This window comes from Myxocyprinus asiaticus, chromosome 50 (assembly GCF_019703515.2).
Source record: "Myxocyprinus asiaticus isolate MX2 ecotype Aquarium Trade chromosome 50, UBuf_Myxa_2, whole genome shotgun sequence".
NCBI lineage: Eukaryota > Metazoa > Chordata > Actinopteri > Cypriniformes > Catostomidae > Myxocyprinus > Myxocyprinus asiaticus.
In genome coordinates, this window is record NC_059393.1 from 9,251,871 (window position 1) to 9,270,271 (window position 18,401).

General features: G+C 35.1%; 1 protein-coding gene across 1 annotated transcript; it reads right to left on the bottom strand.

The window, feature by feature from the left end:
* Positions 1–4,477: 4,477 nt before the first annotated feature.
* LOC127438944 (GTP-binding protein 2-like) lies at positions 4,478–15,631 on the bottom strand. The gene is made up of 12 exons (XM_051694878.1): positions 15,287–15,631; positions 12,534–12,560; positions 12,247–12,431; positions 12,021–12,126; positions 9,627–9,824; positions 9,321–9,495; positions 8,196–8,415; positions 7,761–7,896; positions 7,628–7,686; positions 6,648–6,819; positions 5,913–6,077; positions 4,478–5,240 (listed from the first exon to the last, which is right to left on the bottom strand). Exons 1-12 carry the CDS (start codon positions 15,464–15,466, stop codon positions 5,052–5,054), a joined length of 1,812 nt encoding a protein of 603 aa, XP_051550838.1. The 5' UTR covers positions 15,467–15,631; the 3' UTR covers positions 4,478–5,051.
* Between the last annotated feature and the right edge of the window lie 2,770 nt (positions 15,632–18,401).

Sequence of the window (18,401 nt, forward strand, 5' to 3'; positions counted from 1 at the left end):
CTTTTGCATCTTGTCTCCCAGTTTTTAAACACTTTTGTACGGAAGAAGTAATATAGGGACTTCAACAAAAATACACACTTCTTATTTCTGGCTTTACACCCTCCGTAATGCCTTGCCTTGTAGACTTCCATTGTAAGTGCATTTCTAACACACACAGTTATGTAATTTTTGTTTATTTTTACAAAGTAAGATGTGATTCGAAATTATTTTTGATGGTAATCAACAGCATATCACAGATGCTGTCCATAGAGTAAAAACAACAACAAAAAAACAAACGAACAAAGCGTTTCCACAATTAAAGCTGTTTATTACATAGGAACTAATAGCAAAGCAATAGATATCTAGTCCTGTGCGAGGCATCAGTGAAGCCTTTTTAGAAGATACATGAACATCCCAAATGTAATACAACCAGCTGCACTTCAGACAATACTAATTATTATTTGTGAAATCACAAACATGCATTTTTGACTAATATCTCTGTTTATGAGAATTAAATGAGTGGAACTCATTCGTGAAACACAAGCAGAATGAATTTCTGTTAATTGTTCATAAAACTTATCTGACGTACATTGTTGTGTCAGTGTGTTGTATCTGCTTGTGCTTAATGAATGAGGCCCAATTTTCAGATACTACTGAAGGATACTATATTAGTAGTCACATTATTAGTACAGTAAGTCAAAAATGGTGCATTTAAATTCATGATCAGTACATTCATTGTTTTGTTTTTAGAATTGCACAATATCTCAAACAGGAGTGCACGAATGAAACTAGAACGCACAACACAACCCTTATCTGGATTTCTGTGCATGCGTAGGATCACAAGACAGACGCAGATCACACAAAGCTGCCAAATGGTTTCAGTCAAACCCTGTAAACCATCCAAAAATACCAAACCTTGCTTACAACACTGTCATATCAGTGATACAAATGTGTAAATAGGCACAATGTAATCAAGATAAAAAAAAAAAAGAATAACTGTTCTGATCCTAAAACCCTAAAGCTCCAAGAATTTTCTGTTAATTCTTTTGTTGTGAAGACAGGGGGCGATATTTAATCACTCCAACAAATACACTGAAACAAATTGAAAATACACAAATGAAAAAAAGGCTGCGAGGGACTGAAATACAGTCTGTTCAATGAAACACGAGAAGAACAAATTAGTGTAACTTGTTCGTAAAACCATTTTTACATATATTGTCACAATACAACACATTTCTGTGTAAATCGTTCGTAAAACCATTCTTACGTACGTAAACTGTCACAATGCAACACATTTCTTTGTAAATCGTTCGTAAAACCATTCTTACGTAAATTGTCACAATGCAACACATTTTTGTGTAAATATGCAACACATTTCTTTGTAAATCATTCGTAAAACCATTCTTACGTACATAAATTGTCAATGCAACACATTCCTGTGTAAACCGTTTGTAAAACCATTCTTACGTACGTAAACTGTCACAATGCAACACATTTTTGTGTAAATATGCAACACGTCTGTGTAAAGCGTTCATAAATCCATTCTTATGTACGTAAACTGTCACAATACAACACATTTCTGTGTAAATCGTTCGTAAAACCATTCTTACGTACGTAAACTGTCACAATACAACACATTTCTGTGTAAATCGTTCGTAAAACCATTCTTACGTACGTAAACTGTCACAATGCAACACATTTCTGTGTAAATCGTTCGTAAAACCATTCTTATGTACGTAAATTGTCACAATGCAACACATTTTTGTGTAAATATGCAACACATCTGTGTAAATCGTTCGTAAATCCATTCTTATGTACGTAAACTGTCACAATGCAACACATTTCTTTGTAAATCGTTCGTAAAACCATTCTTACGTAAATTGTCACAATGCAACACATTTTTGTGTAAATCGTTCGTAAAACCATTCTTACGTACGTAAACTGTCACAATGCAACACATTTCTGTGTAAATCGTTCGTAAAACCATTCTTACGTACGTAAATTGTCACAATGCAACATATTTTTGTGTAAATATGCAACACATCTGTGTAAATCGTTCGTAAATCCATTCTTATGTACGTAAACTGTCACAATGCAACACATTTCTGTGTAAATCGTTCGTAAAACCATTCTTATGTACGTAAACTGTCACAATGCAACGCATTTCTGTGTAAATCGTTCATAAAACCATTCTTACATACGTAAATTGTTATAATGCAACACATTCCTGTGTAAATCGTTCGTAAAACCATTCTTACGTATGTAAACTGTCACAATGCAACACATTTCTGTGTAAATCGTTCGTAAAACCATTCTTACGTACGTAAACTGTCACAATGCAACACATTCCTGTGTAAATCGTTCGTAAAACCATTCTTTTGTATGTAAACTGTCACAATGCAACACATTCCTGTGTAAATCATTCGTAAAACCATTCTTACATACGTAAATTGTCACAATGCAACACATTCCTGTGTAAACTGTTCGTAAAACCATTCTTACATACATAAACTGTCACAATGCAACACATTCCTGTGTAAACTGTTCATAAAACCATTCTTACATACATAAACTGTCACAATGCAACACATTTCTGTGTAAATCATTCGCAAAACCATTCTTACGTACGTAAATTGTCACAGTGCAAAACATTTCTGTGTAAATCATTCGTAATCCCATTCTTACGTGAATTGTCACAGTGCAACACATTTCTGTGTAAATCATTCGTAATCCCATTCTTACGTGAATTGTCACAGTGCAACACATTTCTGTGTAAATCATTCGTAATCCCATTCTTACGTGAATTGTCACAGTGCAACACATTTCTGTGTAAATCATTCGTAATCCCATTCTTACGTGAATTGTCACAATGCAACACATTTCTGTGTAAAGCGTTCATAAAACCATTCTTACATAAACTGTTGCAATGCAGCACATTTCTGTGTAAATAATAGGTAAAACCATTCTTGCGTAAATTCTTGCAATGTAGCGCATTTCTGTGTAAGTAGTTCATAAAACCATTCTTGTAAAAATTGTCCCAATACAACGCATTCGTGTTAATAGTTCGTAAAATTATTCTTACATAAATAGTCACAATGCAACATATTTTTGTGTAAATAATAGGTAAAACCATTCTTATGTTAATTGTCACAATGCAATGCATTTGTGTAAATAGTTCGTAAAACTATTCTTACGTAAATTGTTGCAATGCAGCACATTTCTATGTAAATAGTTTGCGGGGCCATCCTAAGGTTGTATGTCTCATTTTTACGACAAATGTTTTCAATTTATTTTATTTAAATTCATGCAAATAATTATTTTCAACATTTCATCTGCAAAAAGACTGTCACCCTGGTACATGGAACAGTATGACGTGTTGAACAGACTGTACTTCCATCCCTCACAGCCCTGTTTTCGTTTCAAATTAAAAATACTGTCTACTCTGAGATTTTTGCTTCTGACCGTCCTGTGAAAATCTTCATAAAATACAACACTAAGAATCTCAGGAAGTTTATGAAATTGACATATTGAAGATTTCTCAATCAAATCAATGCTACAATTCTGTTCTTATAATACAGTCTTCAGGCTGTAGACAGAAGTGTTCCTGTAGCAGTTTGCTCCAGATACCCAGCTAAGACCACAGCTTAGTGACTCAAAATCCCACATGCTTTACTCAAGGTCAACTGGCTTTAACTTAAGACATGAAACGCACACATACCTATGTGAAAATGGGAGAGGTTTCCGAGCTCCATTACACCATATATTATACCCTCATCCAGTGGTTCCCAACTGGTTGGCTAAATTCAGATAATAAAATGCAACTAACCATATAGTCGTGTATACTTAGGATAGCAAAATAAATATGCTAATCAGCTTTTCACAGGAAGAAAACGTTTTCTATCCTTTATTATTGATGTCAAAGGCTGAGCCTCCAATTCAACTCTACCATGTTGAGGTGCAAATTAATTTGTCAGTTGGTAGAAACTAGTCAAATTATGCCAACAAGTTTGCCACAGGATGCATGATATTCTCTTATTATTGAAAACCATGAACAAAACTACTTCAGGAACAAAAACATATACAACCCAGAATACATAAAACACTGGTTCTACTTAAATTGTTTGTTTAATATTAGAAGAATACATTTCAATTAGAGCTCCACAATTATATCGAGATAATGATTACGGTGGCTGCAATTAACTGATCGTGAGTCGAATACGGTATTTCATTTAGGTCTACTCCCAATGTGTCGAAATGCTTCATGTTTCAGTTTTGTTCACGGTGGCACGTGGAAATGGGTGCTTAAGAAAAATCACTTGCCACTCAAAGAAAAGCTTCAAAACAAAAAGCAAACTGCTAAAAATATTTTCTTACTTATTATTTTTGTCTTGTTTTCCTGGAAAAATATCTTAAATTTACCATGTTTCTTTTCAGAGAAATAAAAATTAAAATAAAAATGTGTAATGTTTATAATTATAACAATGTGGCAAGAAAAAACTTTCAAAGGGAAAAACAAGTTTATTTGTATTACCCCGTTGGCAATTTTGTGTTGTTATTGTAAGCATTAAACCCACCAAATTTTGTTAGATTTCTCCTAAAACAAGACCTAATATCTTATGTCATTCTGCTTCACAAGTAATTTTTTTTTTTTTTAATATATGTTTATATATTTGTTTATAAAACAAAATGATGTTTTGCAGTGCGCCATCCGTAACTGAATTACTTTGGATTTATTACATATCACACCACTGGCTTACAACACAATCATTGCTCCAATTTTAATATTAGATTTTAAGGACATTTTTGTCACAACATGAAGACCTGAAGTACTGCCCTAATTATTCAGAGGGATAAAACATTTCACCACATACATCAAAATGTCAAAGGTGTCAATAGCATTTACACACAAGCAAATCTGCGATTAATATAGGCAAATCTATGATTAAAGCAGCACAGCCTCTTGCTAATGTGAGTGTGAAAATGAAGGTGCACGTTAAAACTAGGGTATACAATCTCAAGGCAAAGACAGGATGTAACTGCAGTCATGTGTCCTCTTTGGACGTATAGAGTATCTAACTGTGGTTCTGGTTGTGGTTCTGATCAGGCACATGGTTCTGGGTGGAGGGTAGAAGGTGTGTCACATGTCCGATGCCTTTGGTCACCCCTTCCCTGAAGAGCAGCTTGGCTCCCACGCGTAAATATTCGGGGTGCTTTAAGAATCTGAAGCACACCACGGCTCTCTCTCCAGTACGGAGCTCCTCCTAGAGGACACACACATCTATTTGTGATGTGCACATGGACATACAGCATCAGCTTTTTACATTTAAGAGTAATTCTTCAATTAGGGCCACTTTTTACTTTTTTAAGATTTAAGCATCTTACATTTTGGAACATTTCAACTTTGTTTAACAGTAATACCCTGGAATAAATATATATTTATCTATATACTGTATGTATTTATATATATATAGTTGGTGAATTAAAGTACCAATTTCCTTCCGAAACAGCAAAATCTGTACATTATTCCTGTAAATTATTATTTTTTAACATATCTTTTAAATGTAAAAAAAGCAGGAACGCATCCAGATCTAGAGTTGTCTGCTGTCGGTAAGTGTGGTTTGTTTTCTGTACTGCTGCAGTTGCACTTACTGACCCCTGCTGACTGTGACTTGAAAAAACATGAAGGTTATACAGTAACACAAGCTTGAATTGCTTTGATGGTAGGAAAATTCCTTATTATGGTCCGGGGGGGATAATGAATTGTGTTAATTTTTATAGAATTAATCACAGTGAATTAACGTGTTAAATTGACAGCCCTAATATATACAGTATATATGTAATACATTTTATATAAATATATAAAATTACACAATACATAAAGATTATGTTTAGAAAGTAAAAATTCTTTAGCAAAACTTGAAGCTGTAAATTACCTTCCCAAGGAGGCACTCCACTGTTGCGGTCTGCCTCACGTTCCCCACGTGCACCGTGACCTGGAAACCACGGCGGAACGTTTTGGCATGGAACAGGAGAACGATCGCGGCCTCAAACTGCCAGCAGATCGTAGGGTTCATCTTAGGACTCACCATTACCATGCCCTGAAAACACACATATTAAAAAAAGTTTGGTACCCATTCACTCGCGTTGTATGGACCTACAGAGCTGAGAATAATAATAGTGTTCTGCAGAAGAAAAAAAGTCTACACATCTGGGATGGCTTGAGGGTGAGTAAATGATGAGAGAATTTTCATGTTTGGGTGAACTATCCCTTTAAGGCTCATGAGACCAGTAGGAGTTACATACTGGTCATTCATATGACGTAGTTTAAAATATAAATTTAGTTTTGTTGTAATAGGTGAATAATCTGAAAAATAGTTCTGACAATTAAATATTTAATAAATAATAAAACAAAAAAAAATTCTGTTTTTTTTAAAGCAGCTCACTTTTAAACATGCTTACAGTATTGTTTATTTGTCTCTCATTTCTGTAAAATCCACTTGTAAAATGTAAAAAAAAAAATAATAATAATTGGCCAGTACATTTTTTCTTCTACCAGCCACCTTGGTTGGTGGACTAAAAAGTAAATTTCAAACTCTGATTAAAACATTATTGTAACACATGTATGTGCATCAATACAAAAGGAACTGTTTATTTTGTAGTTTTCAAACCTTTCGTAGTAATGAGCGATCAAAGTTTCCCAGAGCGAGCGTGGCTGCCTGTCCGGCTCTCAGGACACGGCATCCGGAACGATTTCTGTGAATACTGCACACTTTCAACCTCAAGAACCTCCCGTCATCTGTAGGGCCCACAACCAACCGGTCTCCCTCACGACACACACCACTAGAGAGAAAACCGAAAGGCTGTTATCAGCTGAAAAGGCATGGATGGATGGATGGAAGGTTGGATGGATAAATGGATGGATAAATGGATGAATGGATGGATGGATGGATGGATGGAAGGTTGGATGGATGGATAAATGGATGGATAAATGGATGGATGGATGGATGGATGATGATGGATGGAATGGATGGATGGATGGATGGACGGATGGATGGTTGGATGGATGGATGGATGATGGATGGATGGAAGGTTGGATGGATGATGGATGGATGGACAGATGGATGGATGGATGGATGGATGGATAAATGGATGGATGGATGGATGGATGGATGGACAATGGATGGATGGATGGATGGATGGACAATGGATGGATGGAAGGTTGGATGGATGATGGATGGATGGACGATGGATGGATGGAAGGTTGGATGGATAAATGGATGGATGGACAGATGGATGGATGGATAGAAGGTTGGATGGATAAATGGATGGATGGACGGATGGATGGATGGATGGAAGTTTGGATGGATAAATGGATGGATGGACGATGGATGGATGGAAGGTTGGATGGATGATGGATGGATGGACAATGGATGGATGGATGGTAGGTTGGATGGATAAATGGATGGATGGACGGATGGAAGGATGGATGGATGGATGGATGGAAGTTTGGATGGATAAATGGATGGATGGACGGATGGATGGATGGAAGGTTGGATGGATAAATGGATGGACGGATGGATGGACGGACGGATGGACGGACGATAGATAGATAGATAGATATGCATGCATGCATCGGATGTGAACTGACCTGTACAGCGTCCCACCAACTACAGTCCCAACATCTGGCACATTGTAAATCTCATCTACCTGTAAGAACACATCACATGACATCTAGAATTGAGACAACATATGGGTGTTGGTTTGCTTGTGTGCATATGTACCTGGAACTCCGTGAGCTGCTGCATGAGTTCCTCCTGCTCTTTGCTGTTGCTCAGAGGAGGCAGAATGTTGAAGAAGACCTTCAGAAGATCCAGATTCTCCCCAGATACACTGGAGAGGGTGAAGATGGGCGTCACACTGTGAGGACAGAGATACATCGTTACACAAACGTGCAAATTCTACAGCAAATGTAGTTAAATTCTCAGTCACTGCTCCTTCTTCTCTTTCACATTTAAGCCACAACCTTATTCTACGCAATTAGCCAAGATTAGCCAATCACTCCAGGTTATTTATGTATAGAGGTCTTAATGGTAAGTAGCAAAAACAGTCAGGGTGGAAAATGGCCATCAAACTAAAAGCAAAATGCCACAAAAGTGTAGTATATGACTACTTTAATAACCTCTCTCTCTTAAATATATATGGATATACATTGGTACCTGGAGGATTGTGCAAACTGCTGTGCGGCAGTGACGGCATCATCAGGGTTGGCCACCACCATGGGGACCTTGTTGCAGCCGGGCTGTTTGAGAACTCTCTCCAGTTGACGGACGGTTTTCTCCACGGTGCTTTTGCCGCACAGGTCCACCTTACTCACCACAATGAATATGGGCATCTTCAGCGCCATCGCCAAACCCAGGTGCTCCCTTGTTGTGCCAGCTGAGAAAGAGTTTGACAATATACAGTAAAGTGTTGCGAACACCAGAATGGATACAAACTTCATTCCCAGTAGGACTAGAAAATATAGCTAAAATTGATATATGCATTTTCAACTATATTAATTTTAATCATTTTTATGCACCACTGTAACAATGCAAAATATCTTTTATCTTTTTACCAAAACATTTTAACATAATGCTTCTGCGAAGATTTTTAAGTGATGACACATGGTTAAATCAATGTTTTCACCGAATTCACTGAAACGGACAGCTCGGAAAAACTGACTGTATCCGGTAATCGCCATTTTTGCAGCCAAAGTTTAAATCAAAGACACTACTAAGATATTGCTGTTTTAGCACTCTTTAGTGTAAAGCAAGGAGCATGCACATAACTGTTTGACTTGCTGACCGTCTTTGGGAAACCTAAAGCGGAAGTGTGAAGTTTCTGCACCACCAAGCGAAATTGCAAAAATAAATGTTGTTTTCAAACAGCTTTCGAAATATTCCCGTCTGCCAAACAGATAGTCCTGCCCCAAACTCACACCATTGGCTGAGCCACAGGCAGTCGGGTCACTCAAACAAACAGTGACAGTGACAATCAACCTATGAATGGCTAACTTACATGTATAGTTGTCTCTGCATATTAAGCTGGGATAGGAGAAGGTATTTCAACATCGAAAAAATTTACATTCTTTAGCTTTAGTTCCCAAATAAAAATCTCATTAAGATAATTGCAGTAATCATGATGTTGGGTAACTTTGTATTTGCAACAAAATAATTTTCAATATATTGGAAATATTCAATATATCACCCAGTCCTAGTTCCAAGTGTCATGGATTACTGTATTTGGTCATAATTTTGCATGATCAACCTTAAAATCAAGTTAGAGTTTAAAAAGGTACTAACCAATGCCAGTGTTTGCCCCAACCACCAGCATGGCAAAGTCTGGACAGTAGCTTGTCAAGCCGAATATGGTGGTCTTCAAGTACTTATAATGACCAGCCAGATCAATAAATGTGATCATCTTCGAAGAGCTCTCACAGATCTCATCTGCTGTACGTGAATCGCTATAATTTACAACCTGAAATGATGAAAAAGATCATTTCTCATTTAACTTCTTTCCAATTAGGCAAGTAGGAGGTTGTTGGTTTGAATCCCGTTTAATGCACTGGAAATTCAACTGTAATTGAAGGTCCTCTATATTTCTCCCACCTCTCCTTTGCTGTTGAAGCCGAGGATCTCGAAACTGATGCTGGATGTCCGGCCGGTTTGAATCTCATGCAAGTGTCTGAAGAGGTTGAGTCTCGCTCTGCCCCGCCCATTATCCAGCTCGCCCTGAGTCAACACGCCCAGTAGAGTCGACTTCCCTGAGTCCACGTTTCCCAGAACAGCAACACGCAGATCCAGGAACTACACAAACAAACACAGAAATCATAACAACTTGACAATGTAATACATTCATAAGTGGGACAATGAAAAAAATAGGGATGTTCGAGGTGAAGAGTAAGATTCTTTGTAAAAGGAAGTTTGTTTTCATGTTGATGTTCATACGTATGGAGCTTATTTTATGCCATTTTTAAATAAATAAATACAATAAAAAAATGTAATGATTTCATTTTCACAGTGAAAATGTCAAAAAAATAAATACAATTTAATGCAACTGATTAATGCAATTTGATACTGCATTTTCACTGCAATCTTGAGGCAAGAATGCCAATTTAAAAAATGAAAAGGCAAATGTGAAAGAGAAATTGTAAGTTCATTTTTTCCAAAGCATTTTCTTAACATTAACACAACAATAATGACAGAATTCAAACTAAAATGCAAACTTTAATTTTAATTGTATTTTTTATTTTTCTATTTAAAGTTAAACATGTTTTTATATGTTAATGTGTGAGTAGTGCTAAAGATTGGATACTCTAAAAAGATAGTTCACCCAAAAATGAAAATTCTCTCATCACTTACTCACCCTCATGTCATCCCAGATGTGTATGACTTTCTTTCTTCAGCAGAACACAAAGAAAGATATTTAGAAGAATATTTCAGATCTGTAGGTCCCTGTAGGTCAGAACTTTGTAGTTCCAAATATCATATAAAGGCATCATAAAAGTAAGACTCCAGTGGTTTAATCCATGCCTTCAGAAGTGATATAATAGGTGTGGGTGAGAAACAATCAATATTTAAGACCTTTTTTTATTCTAAATCTCTACTTTCACATCTGAAAGTCACATGTGGTGCCTGTTTAGTTTCACTTTCACATCTGAAAGTGAAAGTGAAAGTGTAGATTTATAGTAATAAAAAAAAGACTTACATTTTGATCTGTTTCTCAACCACACCTATTATATCACTTCTGAAGATATGGATTAAACCACTGGAGACTTATGGATAACTTTTATGTTTCCTTTATTTGATTTTTGCAGCTACAAATATCTAATCACCATTCACTTGCATTGTATGGACCTACAGAGCTGAAACATTATTCTAAAGATTTCCGTTTGTGTTCTGATGAAGAAAGAAAGTCATACACATCTGGTACAGCATGAGGGTGAGTAAATGATGAGACAATTTTCATTTTTGGGTGAACTATTACTTTAATACAGACATTCGCAGACACTTGATAAAATGGTTAATGGGGTTTTCATTTTCTTTTGTATCACTGAATTAATTTTTTTAAATTGGCAGAAAATAAGCTCCATGCATACATTCATGTTCATAAATTTTTTAAACCAGTAAAAAACTAATTTTTTTCTTATACTTAATAAATGCAAATGTACACATCTTAATCATTATTTTGAAACATATATATATATATTAAAAAAAAATCAAGATAGAAAGTACTTTTAACATATATAATTTGTAAAAATAAAATGTAAAATTAGGTATACATTAAAATCGAACACACACACACACACACACACATATATATATATATATATATATATATATATATATATATATATATATATATATATTTGTACTGTATCTATATATAAAAATATACAGTATACATACTGTATATAATTAAAATATAAACATAGTTATTCTTTTAAGTCCATTATATATATATATATATATATATATATATATATATATATATATATATATATATATATATATATACTGTACCATTTCACAAAAGGTAAAATTATCTGATGTTTTTGAGAGACTTACTGATACTGACATGAATTTGGTGGACAAATGCTTATAATATTAAAATTAAAAAAAACAAGACTGCTTCATTACATCTTATTCTTTATAAGAAAAAATAATAAACATTTTATTAACTACTAAATATACTGTAGATTTGTCTATATTTTCTTTGTTCCAAGCTCAATATGAGTATACCACTTTGATATTTTTTACTTAATATCCTACAGAAAATATAAAAATAAATCTTAACAGAAATTGAAAATGTGCATCTCATAAAATTTTTTTTAAAAAAGGTGTAAAAGCCATTTAAGTCATTGTCTAAAAAATTAATCTCTTGTGTTTTTTTAATCAACTAATAGATCCAGACACAAATAATTGTGCGTCACATCATTTACTAGAATTATAACAACAATTTACAATGGCATTAAAACTTATTGCCATCCATCACAGGCTCACCTGCTGGTCATCTGGAACTTTCCGCACAAGAACTTCTGCGATTTTCCGTCGAGCTCGTTCACTGTCCACTTCCCTCTCTCTGAGGAGTGTGATATCAGCTCCAACCCTGCGCAGAGTCACAGAGTCTTACCAAGACAACACAACACGCTTGTAAGCCATGCCTTACACACTGACATTAAAGAAAACATGAATTAGATGTCTATTAGGCACATACTAGAGTACATACTTCTCGGCCATTCTGCGAAGGGTCTTCAGTGATGCTTTCATATCTTCCTCTGTGAGTCCAACCAGCAGACCGTTATCCTCAACCCCAATCTGATACACCGCCTCCCCACGGCCCTCCTGAAGTCGCCATTTCAACTGAGTGGCCAAGTGCTCGAACCGATACTGTGTAGGGTTCACTAGCTTCAACTGCACAAGTGGATGAAAGAGAGCATGAATATGTCACCAAAATCAGGGATCAATTGAACTTTTATTTCCTTGACTCAGATTGTGATAGTAGGGTCTGTGTACCTTGTATTCAATGTTTCCCTCTTCAGCCTAAAAAAATAAAATATGTCAAAAAGAAATCCTGCATAAGATTTTGAAAACAAGTCCTTGCACATTCATTTACTAACTTACAGCAAATAATACATACCACAAAACTGTCATATAATAATAATAACAATAAAGTGTCCTTTTATTCTGCACAGTGTTATGATACTTGTCAACTTAAGTGTCTAACAATTTAGCAAAACAAGTTTCTTGGTTATGATGTTTTTAAATCACATTAAATCCTTTTTTTGTTTTTTTTTTAAGTACTGTGTTGGTACCATGGCACAGTGATGGTATCAGGTGGTAATATTACCATGTAGCTCTGGTACTGGCACTTATAAAATACTATGGTAATACCATAGTACATTTCCAAAACCATGGCTATACTTCTGTAGTTTTTTTTTTTTTTTTTTTTTTTTTTGTTATTGATGCAATAAGGTTCAAAATGCTTAACTGTAATCTAAATTGATATGATAATATTCAATATTAAATCAATTTGATATAATAATAATAATAATAATAATTGTGAATTTCAAGTCAGCCTAAATATTTAAAAAATGTTTTTATTTCTGTGTAATTATTTTTTTCATTGGTTTAATGTATAGTTTATTTATATTATTATTAAAAAAAATTTTTCAAGGAACTTTGTAATATTTATTTACCATTATCTCATACAGAAGTCTGACACATGGCCATATATGGAAAATACATATTTGGCATATATGTTCACACACACAGGCGGCAAAAAGTTTGGAATAATGTACAGATTTTGCTCTTATGGAAAGAAATTTGTACTTTTATTCACCAAAGTGGCATTCAGCTGATCACAATGTATAGTCAGGACATTAATAACATGAAAAATGATTATTACAATTTGAAAAAAAAAAAAAATGCAGAATTTCTTCAACTACTTCAAAGAGTTCTCATCAACAAAATCCTCCATGTGCAGCAATGACAGCTTTGCAGATCCTTGACATTCCAGCTGTCAGTTTGTCCAGATACTCAGGTGACATTTCACCCCACACTTCCTGTAGCACTTACCATCGATGTGGCTGTCTTGTCGGGCACTTCTCACGCACCTTACAGTCTAACTGATCCCACAAAAGCTCAATGGGGTTAAGATCCATAACACTCTTTTCCAATTATCTGTTGTCCAATGTCTGTGTTTCTTTGCTCACTATAACCTTTTCTTTTAGTTTTTCTGTTTCAAAAGTGGCTTTTTCTTTGCAATTCTTCCCATAAGGCCTGCACCCCTGAGTCTTCTCTTTACTGTTGTACATGAAACTGGTGTTGAGCGGGTAGAATTCAATGAAGCTGTCAGCTGAGGACATGTGAGCGTCTATTTCTCAAACTAGAGACTCTGATGTACTTATCCTCTTGTTTAGTTGTACATCTGGCCTTCCACGTCTCTTTCTGTCCTTGTTAGAGCCAGTTGTCCTTTGTCTTTGAAGACTGTAGTGTACACCTTTGTATGAAATCTTCAGTTTCTTGGGGGGAAATTTCACACGTTGTATAGCTTTCATTCCTCAAAACAATGATTGACTGATGAGTTTCTAGAGAAAGCTGTTTCTTTTTTGCCATTTTTGACCTAATATTGACCTTAAAACAAAGACAATATTAAGCTTCATTTAACGAACCAAATAGCTTTAAACTGTGTTTGATATAAAGGCAAATTATTTTCTAGAACCAAATGATCAATTTAGCATGATTACTCAAGGATAAGGTGTTAGAGTGATGGCTGCTGGAAATGGGGCCTGTCTAGATTTAATCAAAAATTACTTTTTTCAAATAGTGATGGTGCTGTATTTACATCAGTAATGTCCTTACTATACTTTGTGATCAGTTGAATGCCACTTTGGTGAAATAAAATACCAGTTTCCCTCCGAAACAGCAAAATCTGTACATTATTCTAAACTTTTGACTGCCTGTGTATAGTTTTTAACTGATAAAAAAAAGTCACATACTTGAACATTTATGTTAAAAAAATGGTGCATTTTAAGTAGCCTATGTAACATTTACCAAATACTAGTGGAAACTGAAAATGTGCATGTACGCTCAAATATATGAACTAAACATTTATTTATATATATATATATATATATATATATATATATATATATATATATATATATATATATATATATATATACGTACAGTGTTGGGGAGTAACGGAATACATGTAATGGGATTACATATTTTAAATATATGTATATGTATGTATGTGTATATATATATGTATATATATATATATATATATATATATATATATATATATATTCATTTATGGCAATATATATCAGATTTCTGTTTTGCTTAAGTAACATTTTACATCCAAATGCTCATATTACAGTGGAGTTACATCATTAGTACTATGTAGCCTAATAACTACAAACAATCCTTTACAAACATTCGGCATGGAAACCATATCATCCGGCAAAATCATCATTATTGTCACAACTGTGAAGAAATGTAACAAAATATAAAGATTCTGAAAGCTTCTGGCATTGGGAAAAGGATCCATATGAATTAATTGTGATTTCTACATTATTTACTACTATAAATGTACCATGGTACATTTGTGCACTTTACATTTCATAATTTTGCTGAGCAGATTGTAATTACACATTGTGTATTACTAATGTATTACTATTGTAATGAACTGTATTAATGTGTAGTATAACATGCGCAAGCCCTTAACGCGGTTAGCATCAGACTCAAACACATCGATTCACCTCCGGTGGTAAAAACGGCGGAGGCTCGTTGGCCTTCTTGCCCCTGCGTCTCTTCCCTCTTTTGCCTCTCCTCCTCTTCTTTGGTGCATTTTGTGTCGCGGTTTGTGCGGTGTTATTCTGCGGGCTGTTTGTTGTCGGCGCAGACTTGATGCTGCTGCGGTCTGCAACCTGCACATCCATTGCTCGCTCGCAAATAGAGAGATAAAAGGCTATGATTTTAAAGTTAAATATATATCTATCTGAAAAATGCACGTCTCATTTATAAACAGGGACCATGCATTCCCTTGCTTATACGTTATTTGGTGTTGCACTGTGATACGCGATCTGTCTGGGATCCATGACCGCAGCAACATCCTCCTCAGTGGGCCGGGACAGAGCAGTGGTCCCGCCTCCATCATTCGCCATACATGCATTTAATCTGTCAAGCACTGTGTGATATCTGTGACTTTTGTGGAAACAACAGTTATAGATGTAATGTAACGGCTGGTTTCTGGTGTCAACTGAGCCACTTTTGGTTTTCTAATTTATATTTAAACCATATTTATTTATAAATAAACATATTTGACCATTTCTTGTAAAAAAGGATCACTTGATAAATGGATTTGTATAATATATATATATATATATATATATATATATATATATATATATATATATATATATATATATATATATACACACACACACACACACAGTATATTTCAATGGATACTTTTTTGTAGCCCAAGTCAAGCTGCTGTTTGATTTCACTAACTGATGTTTAATAAAATGAGTATTAATACATTAAGTACTTAATGCATTTAAAATGAATGATTACAAAAAAATTACTAGTAAGATTTTCTTAAATTTTATATCAAGTTTTTGCACAGTTTTTCTTAATAAATCTTAATTTACTTCATGACATAATATAGATTAAAGTGAGTAAATGTAACTTCAACATTTTAGTAAATACAGTTACTTTTACTTGCAAATATAACATACATAAACATATTCAAATTTAAATCAAATTTTAATATATTAGTAGAATGTCACGATTTGAACTTTCCTCACAAACATGTTTAATCATGTACCACATGACATATGGAAGCCTCCCACAGGGAAGTTTGTCCGATAATAAAATAATCAAAGCTTGCGTAGGAGCATCTGTATTCACGGATTTGAGGAGAATGTTTCAGCCTTAAGTCTTTAATTTACTTTTTTCTCCTATGATGTTTCCATTTGTTCTTCACTTCAATTTTGTTTTCACATTAAAGGTGGAAAAAGACCCATCTTTTACAACTGAAAAACAAAAATTTCAGTGGACGCACATACCACCTACAGTTGAAGTCAGAAGTTTACATACACTTAGGTTGAAGTCATTAAAACTCATCTTTTAACCACTCCACAGATTTTATATTAGCAAATTAAAACATTTTGCAAGTCGTTTAGGACATCTACTTTGTGCATGACGTGTAATTTTTCCAACAGTTATTTTCAGATAGATTGTGTCACTTTTAATTGACTATATCACAATTCCAGTTGCTCAGAAGTTTATATAAGTTAACTGTGCCTTTAAGCAGCTTGGAAAATCCCAGAAAATGATGTCAAGCCTTTAGGCAATTAGCCAAATAGCTTCTGATAGGACGTGTCCTGAATTGGAGGCGTACCTGTGGATTTATTTTAAGGCCTACCTTCAAACTCGGTGCCTCTTTGCTTGACATCACTGGAAAACCCAAAGAAATCAGCCAAGACCTCATAAAAACATTGTGGACCTCCACAAGTCTGGTTCATCCTTGGGAAGAATTTCCAAACACCTGAAGGTACCACATTCATCTGTACAAACAATAGTATGCAAGTATAAACACAATGGGACCACGCAGCCATCATATCGCTCAGGAAGGAGACGCATTCTGTCTCCTAGAGATGAACGTAGTTTGGTGCGAAAAGTGCAAATCAATCCCAGATCAACAGCGAAGGACCTTGTGAAGATGCTGGAGGAAACAGGTAGACAAGTATCTATATCCACAGTAAAACAAGTCCTATATCGAAATAACCTGAAAGGCGGCTCAGCAAGTAAGAAGCAACTGATCCTAAACCGCCATAAAAAAGCCAGACTACAGTTTGCAAGGGCACGTGGGGACAAAGATCTTACATTGTGGACAAATGTCCTCTGGTCTAATGAAACAAAAATTGAACTGTTTGGCCATAATGACCATCGTTATTTTGGAGGAAAAAGGGTGAGGCTTGCAAGCCGAAGAACACCATCCCAACCGTGAAACATGGGGGTGGCAGCATCATGTTGTGGGGGTACTTTGCTGCAGGAGGGACTGGTGCACATTTCCCAAAATAGATGGCATCATGAGGAAGGAAAATGATATGGATATATTGAAGCAACATCTCAAGACATCAGCCAGGAAGTTAAAGCTTGGTCACAAATGGGTCTTCCCAATGGACAATGACCCCAAGCATACCTCCAAAGTTGTGGCAAAATGGTTTAAGGACAACAAAGTCAAGGTATTGGAGTGGCCATCACAAAGCCCTAACCTCAGTCCCAAGGAAAATTTGTGGGCAGAACTGAAAAAGTGTGTGCGAGCAAGAAGGCATACAAAACTAACTCAGTTACACCAGTTCTATCTGGAGGAATGGGCCAAAATTCCAGCAACTTATTGTGGGAAGCTTGTGGAAGGCTACCCAAAACGTTTGACCCAAGTTAAACAATTTAAAGGCAATGCTACCAAATACTAACAAAGTGTATGTACATTTCTGACCCACTGGAAATGTGATGAAAGAAATAAAAGCTGAAATATATAATTCTCTCTACTATTATTCTGACATTTCACATTCTTAAAATAAAGTAGTGATCCTAACTGACCAAAGACAGGGAATGTTTTCTACGATTAAATGTCAGGAATTGTGAAAAACTGAGTTTAAATGTATTTGGCTAAGGTGTATGTTAACTTCTGACTTCAACTGTATGTCACATTTTTTTCCCCCATTGCAATTACATAGAGCAATGCCACAACCAGATGCTTCCAAAATTCAGCAGTCTCCGAATGTTTGCACACTGTACACTGTTGCTCAATGGTTTCAAACTTCTAGCTTTGAGTGAAGAACTTAAATAAATTAGTAGTTTTTA